This window comes from Haliotis rufescens, unplaced genomic scaffold, assembly GCF_023055435.1.
Source record: "Haliotis rufescens isolate VD_foot unplaced genomic scaffold, xgHalRufe1.0.p SCAF_3, whole genome shotgun sequence".
Classification (NCBI taxonomy): domain Eukaryota; kingdom Metazoa; phylum Mollusca; class Gastropoda; order Lepetellida; family Haliotidae; genus Haliotis; species Haliotis rufescens.
In genome coordinates, this window is record NW_025964001.1 from 37,545,010 (window position 1) to 37,554,077 (window position 9,068).

General features: G+C 37.9%; 1 protein-coding gene and 1 non-coding gene across 3 annotated transcripts in view; both read left to right on the forward strand.

Moving 5' to 3' along the window:
* Positions 1–8,646, forward strand: part of LOC124118645 — a 35,917-nt gene extending 27,271 nt beyond the window's left edge. For both annotated transcript variants that reach the window (XM_048402924.1, XM_046480850.2), the window contains exons 22-27: positions 3,746–3,895; positions 4,563–4,705; positions 5,197–5,300; positions 5,411–5,511; positions 6,489–6,614; positions 7,328–8,646. In XM_048402924.1, the coding sequence (XP_048258881.1) occupies positions 3,746–3,895; positions 4,563–4,705; positions 5,197–5,300; positions 5,411–5,511; positions 6,489–6,614; positions 7,328–7,424 (721 nt within the window). In that variant the 3' untranslated portion in view covers positions 7,425–8,646. The remainder of the gene's footprint in view (positions 1–3,745; positions 3,896–4,562; positions 4,706–5,196; positions 5,301–5,410; positions 5,512–6,488; positions 6,615–7,327) is intronic.
* Positions 2,226–2,297, forward strand: Trnap-ugg. Its single transcript has one exon. It is a non-coding gene; the product is annotated as a tRNA-Pro (tRNA).
* Positions 8,647–9,068: the final 422 nt, after the last annotated feature.

Sequence of the window (9,068 nt, forward strand, 5' to 3'; positions counted from 1 at the left end):
TTTTAAATTTCTTTGGAGTGATAAACGAGACAAAGTAAAGAGGATTAAAGTTTGTCAACCTGTTAAGCAAGCGGGCTTAGGTATGGTGAATATCTTTTCAAATGTAACATCTCTTAAGGCCACATGGATAAGGAGACTTGTGTCCTCAGGTGATCAAAAATGGAAGCACCTATTTAAATCTACATATCCTTATTTGTGTAAACTTGGTGAGTTTGGTGTGACGTTTTTTTAAAGAAAATTATCTTTGATAAGTAATGAGTTTTGGAAAAGTTGTTTTCAGTCATTTATAGTGCTTGATAAGAAAATCAAGCCAGAATCTTTCAGTAGTTTTTTAACTGAACCAGTTTTTTATAACCCTAATATTAAAATTAATAGGAAATCATTTTTCTTGAAATGCTGGTTTGAGAAGGGCGTCTCCCAAATTAATCCCAAACAGAATTCTCACCACTAATACTTCTCTGTATTTACTCAATTATGCTCAGAATGATTTGTGCTTCTTCTGTCACAATGAAAAGGAAACAATTACTCACTTGTTTTGGGAATGTGATGTAATAAAACAATTTTGGGATGAAATGTCATTGTGGATCGACCAGTGCTTTCATGTTTATAATATGACATTTTGTGCAGAATTGATACTTTTTGGAGTTAAAGAGAACATAAAAACAGATAAAGTGTTTGATTTACTTTTACTAATTGCAAAATACTATATTTATAGATGCAAATTCCAATATACAAAACCTTATTTTCATGTTTATAAAAAGGAAGCTTTTTCACGATACAACATTGAAAAAGATATTGCTTTCAAGACAGGTAATCAACAGAAATTCTATGGTGCTTGGATGCTGTATCATCAACTTTTCGAAAATGAGGAGCAGCTTTCAATTTAATTTTAGTTTTGTACTTAAGATTTTAATGTTTGAGACCATGTACTTTCCTAAACTGCAATATGATATATAAACAAGAGTGAATGTGTGAGTGAGAAGTATGTTATTTTCTGTAAAAAAAACAACAAAGTAAGATGTACTGATAAGTTGTGCTTTATGTCATGGGCTTTCTGCTACCCTGGGCATAAGCCCATTTATGTAACAGGTGCGTCTTTCTAAAAACAATAAAATAAAAAAAATAATAAAATTGTATTTCTGCTGACCAAACTAAAAAAACTCAAACAAACATGGTTGGCATACAAAGAACCTGAAGTAGTGCAAAAAGTAACTTGCCTGGGTTGTGAGAAAAGGTGGTCCCTTGGATATGCCAGAATCCACAGAATTTGGGTTTGAATCCGATATTTGTCCTCATTATGATTTTTGGTTACCCTTCCCTATGCCATGGATGTCAGCAAAGTAGTAAATGTCGAGGAGCTGCATCACAAAGTTTGCCTCTTCCATGAAGCTGAGATGCTGGGATGTACCTGAAGTATTATTCAGTGTAGTGTAAGAAACAACTCACTGTGACATAAGACACATAAAGAAGTTTATTTGTGAGATGGTTCATGGAGCCATTTGATTATGAACAGAGGATATTATTTTGAGGACAATGAGATTGTTTGTTTGATGTCGATCATCTAGGAAAACATTTTCAATGTAAACATCAGAATCATGACATTAAATTGAAGGTTGATTTTACATGTTCTAGACAGTAACTTGTTTTATTTTGCACAACAAGGTTTTCAATTTATATTAACACAAAACCTTATTACTTGTAGAGGTTTATACTGAGTGTTCTTGCATCAGATTTTTGTTGCTGTGACTTTGCAAAACTTAGGGAGACATCAATAGAAACAGGAAAATAATTTGTTTGCCCTGCATCACAAGGCTGCTATTCTTTACCAGCAGTAAAATATAGATCAGTACACTATAGCCCCACATAGCCCCACATAGCAGGGCTTAAACGTGATGTTAAGTAGCCTAGCTTTCAAGCTGGAAACAGAGGAATGTTTTGGGCTTGACTGTGTCTATAAATAGCCCATTGATATACGAGTCCCCTGACAGGTGCTTGTTGGCTTATGCTATCTCAATGAGAAAACTGACATGAAGGAGAACCATATCATGCTGTTGCCTATTATAAAATAGCAACTGTAATAAAATTAAATGTTGAAATTGTGCCAAATCCAAATCGGTATACATGTACCAGAATAATCCATTTTTTAAGGATAAATATGGAAAACAAACCAACGTACTGATCTTAGATATGTGTAAGTAAAACACTTCAGATCTCTCCCACAGCTTGGCTTGTTGGTCTAGGGGTATGATTCTCGCTTTGGGTGCGAGAGGTCCCGGGTTCGAATCCCGGACAAGCCCGAGTAATTTTTTATTGGCACTGATGTGATTTGTTCCTAATTTTCACAAAATCTAGTTGACATGCAGTGAAACCTGAATAGTCCATGTTATGTAAATCTAGTATGAAGAGGTTTATTTTTTTACAAGATCTTTGTTTTAGAAGGTTTATGAATGTTAAAAGCTCTGTAGCTCAACTGCCATTTTGTGGTGTATTTGGAACATTTAATTATAATGGTTCACTATTCAGGGTAATGATCAATCTCATTAAAATCAGATCTTAGTTCTCCCTAACACTAAACAAAGACCTGAGGACATCCCATTACGGGTCAGGTCAGACCGACCTTGCGCGAACTCTGACTGACCAATGGAATGACCAATCAGAAGGCAGCTTTCTCGTGCTTTACTTCACTAATTTCAAATCGGCGACTTCGCTTCAAAACATGTTTTGACAAATTCTCGATTACATATTTGAAACCTAAACAAAAGAACATTCTGGAATGGCTAATAGATGGTCTAGATTGTATGGATTTTGTCGTTTAACCCGTAACTATCGTTCACAATACCCCGTGTTAAAGTTTTCGAGGTGGTATGATTAGAAATCACATTCCGACTGTCACTTTCATGATCTGGTAAGCGACGCTCTGATTGGTCGTTCTGATGTTACCCCTAATGGGATGTCTTCAATTCTTTGTTTAGCAGTAGTGAGAACTAAGGTCTGATTTTAATGAGATTGGGGTAACGATAAATATAAAAGTTGAAAGCACAGAACATTCTGTACCACATGCCAGCAATATGCATGTACATGGAATAACACAAAACATGCATACATGTCTCCATGGACGAAAATAATATTTACAATAAGGCTGCCATTTTTAAAATAGGATCTGAATTCTATAGACACCACATACTTGGATCATCAATGCAAAGTTAACTTTGTAGCCAGAGTGGTTTCAGAGATGCACGCATGTCACTATATAAGTGGTTTATTGGTCTGCCTACATGATGTCATTTAATATCAGTTGTCAAATTGAGAACTTGAGCAGCAGACAAATGACCTGACAAGAATAGGCTAGTCTGATGAAACAGGAGGCTTCACAATGGTTACCCGTGAAGATCTGATTTAGAATAGGTCTTCAGCAGCCCATGCTTGTCTTAAGGAGCAACTAACGGATCGAGTGGTTAGACTCACATATCATTATATGCCAGTTGCGTGGATCGATGCTCATGATGTCAATCACTGGATAGTCTGGTCCAGACTCGATTATTTACAGACCGACGTCATATAGCTGGAATATTGCTGAGTGTCGCACATGAACAAAAAACAAACAAATTTCAAAATGGTCCTGGTGTGTTATCCACAATGGGATCTTTATGGTAAAGTATGTGATTTATGATCTTAGCACAATGACTGTGTCTGTCTCTGCAGTCAGGGTGTGTAAGCCAGTGCTGTGTATGTATTGTATCTCCAGGCAGCACAGTGAGTTGAGACAGAGGCAGTCGGACCTGGAGGCGGAAGGCCAGAGACAGGAGCTACAGATGCTGGAGGGCACACACACTGCCGCCGCTGATGGAGTGGACGAGTTGGACAGGCTACAGCACAGGCTTGGGGCACTCCACAGGTCAGTCAGTGTCATGGTTGTATCTTAGGTTGAACCGTAAAACAAATGCCCTGTTCATACTTTTAGCTCACCTGACTGAAAGTCAAGTGAGCTTATGTAGTAGCATGTTTGTCTATCGTGTATTGTCTGTTGTAGTCTTCTTCTCAGAAACCACTGGACCCACCATTGCTTGTCTCCACCAGTGATGTTAGAATCCGATTTTCATTATGGCCACCTAGGCAGCCTTATAATGATATTGAAAAACCTCTTTATGGACCTTTCTCTGCCATTTTTGTACAAAATGTAATGATATTTGGTACATGTGTAGTTAGCATGCTTGGTAGTGGGGCTCAATATATGTGTTCCATTTTTCATAGATTTTTGGTGACCATGCTCTTAAATTCTCCCAATGCATATTTGGCCCAGTTACTCTTCTCGCAATGAGAGAGCCAAACTTGAACTGGCCTCTATGTTTTAACTTTTATGATGATATCACGTTTTGTTCAAATCATGGATTTAAGTGTTAGCTTTACTACAGTATTTACAATGAAAATGATTGAATATCAATGCTGACAGCAACTTTTGTTAAGTGGCTAACTTTATTGTCTACATATCCAGGTGAGCTACAGTGGTACAACATTTTATGTTATCATGTCTCCCAACACCTGGTGTTCCTCCCATGTTGCAGGGTGCTGGAGTGGAGGGTAAAGGAGCGGAGTCCTGCCCGAGATGTATTCCTGTTCCTGTACGGCGGAGTGGAGATGTCTGTCACGTACGACGTGGTGCAACACAAGACAGTAGACTCTGTGGTCCTCACAACGCATCTAGCAGGTACCGCTACTCATCAGACACTTGGCTGTAGCTACTGAAGTATTCAAAATAACAGATTGTTTTATCAATATCGTTATTCATCAGGAAAGGTTGTTGATATATTTTGCTCTACACCAGGGGTGTCATTGATTTGAAAGTTTAGCATTGATATCATGACTCAAAAGTATCATAATATATCGATATATCAATTAATAACAAAATTAGTTATTCTGTATGTGTATAGATACAAATATTCCTATCTAGACCTTCAATTAAGCAACTGAATGCTAACTATGAACTAGGCTGATCAGTCAAATGTTTAGGTATGAATTTTTGCGTTGTATTATTTAACCATGGTTATCTTAACAAATGTAACAGTGGTTGTGGCATTGAATTAATAATATAGTTTTGATATTCATAAATTTGTATTGATACAGTAAGAACATTGAAAATGTATTGATACATCGATATTGCGATATACGATGACATTCCTACTCCATAATTGTCACTAGATTCCTCTTCACCGTGGTCGCACCTAGCCGGTCGTCTGATTGTGGACGGTGTGGACTGTGCAAGACTGAGGGACAGCTACTCCAGCAGGGATAAGCTACCACAGGTAGGGCAAGTTGGCCATGTGGTCCACTCCGACAACGAACTGCAGAAAATTCAGTTATTATTTGCATATGCTATTTCAATAACCTTGTGCTGCAATGTTTCCACCTACAGATGCTGAATGAGATCTCTAGGTTGACAGCAGGGGCTCGAAATCTCGCAACCCAGATCAGTGATGCTGACCTCAGGCACAAAGTGGCCATTAATGATTACTGGTATGTAATAGATGATGATCCTGTGTCTGTGGTCGTACTTTGTTGTGTAGATGCTGGAGTTACAATCTTACTTCTACATATACAAACTAGGCTATGCGACATAGAAAAGAATGTCAAAATACTTCTACAGTCTTGATACTTAAGGCCCAAATACAAGCCCTAGTCTTGTCAAATTTCCTTTTGGTAAAGATTCTGCTGATACTGGTAGTATTCCAACCCAATCTATATTAGAATCAGATCAAAGTTCTCACCACCTGCTAAACAAAGATATGAGGACATTCCGTTACAAGTCAAGTCAGAACAAACCTTTCGAGAACTTTGACCGACGAGTGAATTGACAAAAAATCAGTTGACATTAGCCAATCCAAAAACTTCTTTCTCTAGCTTACTGCACTAGTTTCAAACGGGTGACTTCCATTCCAGACTCACTTTAAAAAATATTTTGACAGTGTTTGATTCAAAATTTGAAAGTGGAACAAAAGAACCTTCGGGATATGTCTAATAGATGGCCGAGATTGTATGACAGTATTTCCCACGTGCTTTGGGAAGTCTCCCGTTTCAAATGTTTATCCCATTGAAACGAGCGATAGACAATGATTTTGATGATCGGAATCGGTCATCGTTCAGCATACCCTGTGTTAACCTTTTCGAGGTTGCATATTTGGAAAACACATTCCTACTGTCCCTTTCTTGATCTGGTAAGTGATGTTCTGATTGGTCGGACGAAATGTCATAATGAGACTGTATTTTTTACATTACAGTAGGGTTATGGATTTGCATGCTTAATTACCAACGCTGCCATATGATAAGACTAAATTTAATGAGGAAACACGCACAAAGTTGTATCTTGTTGAAAGAAATGTATTTGGCACAGAATGCTTCTGTGATTTTGTTACCGGTAGGTTAATGGAGGAAATGTTTGACATTGTGCTTGTTCCTGTATGATGCTGGCTGAGATGGCATCCTTCTCCTTCCAGTGTGAGTGTCTCGTTCCTGAACACACGGCGGGTACGGAAGGTGGTGATCACCTTCCTGTTGGAGCCTAGCACCTCCTCCTGTAAACCAGTGGACTGTTCTGTGGATGTTGTCATAGGAACGATAACGTGAGTTAAGAAATCTGCGGATGTTGTTATTGGATTGCTGACAGGGACCAGTCTTGACTTTGCTGTTGGTTCATACTAGCTTACTAACTTCAATCAAGTTTCACTTTAACTGTTTGGTGGTTCAAGAGTTAGAATTTAGAAAGTGAAGTGAGTGAATGATTTCCACTGCGACTGAAAGGCAGACAATGACTGAAAGTATGACACACAATCAGTCACAGAAGCTGACCACAAACCACAGTTAACTTGAACAAACACCTGTAGGTTAGGACATAAGCAAAGGACCAATTCTATAGTTATATTCAGCACTTCTCCTCCATCTCAAATATTTATCATCAGGTTTGGTATGAAGAAAGACTGTGTAGTTGTACAGAGTTCTGTTTGAAATAATGCATGGCTTGGTTCCTAAACCGCCCCGTGAAGATCCGGGTTAGAAACGGCCTTCAGCAACCTGTGCTTGTTGTTAAAGGCGACTATGCTTGTCGTAAGAGGCAACTAACGGGATCGGGTGGTCAGGCTCGCTGTCTTTGTTGATGCATGTCATCGATCCCAATTGCATGGATCGATGCTCATGACATCAATCACTAGATTTTCTGGTCCAGACTCAATTATTTACAGACCGTCATCATATAGCTGGAATATTGCTGAGTGTGGCGTTAAACAACAAACAAAATACAAACAAAACTGTCCTCCACCACCACTGCTATTACTTTCAGAAAAGAGACGATTGCAGATGTGATAAAAGAGACGATAGGCGGACCAGAGTTCCTCACGAAGAGCATTAGCCGAGTGCAGACATTACTGGACAGCTGAACACACCTTGTACACGTGTTGTTACCCATGATTGTGCTCAGGCTAGGGACTTGTAGGGGCCTTAGCAATATGGAATAATCTTCTAAGATTATGTTAACTTATATGTCATTGCTGTGAATAGAATTTAATGTAGATAATTTTATTTCTCAAAACATGTAAACTAGAAAACATGATTTACGTAATGAAACATGATTATTATTTTGACAAAAAATGTAAATTTATAAAGTGTCAACGTATTTAGGTCATGATATATTCACAATTTTAATTAGGGCTGTAATGATATACTGCTGTTTTAGTTTACCATTATACAAGTATCATGAGGTCATGTATCAATACAATACATGTACAACACAACAACACAATACAATACAATACATTTATATACTGTTATGAGGTGATTCCCAAATTGAAATGCAAAGGTGTAATCCAGGAATAGGTTCGTACAGAATTAAATTGTGAGGTCAGTAAATGACCACATAAGATCAATGAATAATCAATAAATTAGTTTTAAATACAGTTTTAGGATACAATCAAAAAGGCATGACAATGGGTCAAATAAGTGCCAGGTGCAATAAGTAACAGACCCTAGAAATTATTAGTGCAGAATGTCCAGAATAGTGTCACTGTGGAATGTCTTGAAACAGGCCGGGCTCAGGTCTTGAATCCAGAATAGTGTTGGAAGCTGGCAGGAATTCAGTGTTTCCAGATCACCTTGGCAAGGAAGTCAGAAACAAGTTCAAATCTCCCTCTTGGCACTCTTATGTATGTCTTTTGGAAACGGTATACCATATATACACATACAGTATGTCCAAGTGTTCTCAAGCCACTTTAATTAATTCAAATGTACAAAGCATGTTTTGGTTGGGCCTCCACTGATTTTAGATGGTGATGGTGATGGTATACTGCACCATGGTAACAGGACAAGTGCAGAGTGTTTATGGATCATTGCATCCTTACCATTAAGATATATATTGTATCTAGACAGTGTATCATTACAGCCCTAATTTGATGACTTTGGACATGATCAAAGAGGATTTATCTGTCAATGAACAGGTGTATCTTAATGAAGGGCATCAGATGTCTAAGACTAGAAATTAATTGTTGTATTTATTATGCCTTACTAAAATATCACATGCAAATAACAGGCAATCCACATGTGTACAGAATGTCCCAGCTGTTAGTGCTTGTATACCCATGCCAGGAATAAATTCACTGTCATTCACTGTGTTCTTGCGTTGTTTTCATCACTGGACAAGATTTTGAAACATAAAAAAACTCTCTCTGTCCTTGTGAGAGAAATTGAATGAGTTATGTTTTAAATACTTCTGATTACCAGAATACTAATGGTGACGTGATCAGTTACCTGCGATATATGATGGCCATCTGTAAGAAGGTTAGGGTCAAGGGAACCAATATAATGCTCACAAATGTTTGTTCCTGTTTTCATTGGTAAAAGACCTGGATACCCCGTAGGTAAAAGAAAACTACTACACGACATACCAGCCATATGTCTTCATGGAGGATGGAGGAGATAATTGGAAACAAACTAGGGGCAACTATCGAGGCTATTTTCACTATGAGATAGTATTGGAATAGTATGAACCCAACTTTTAGGCTTGATAATTATACTTATCAGTGACAAAA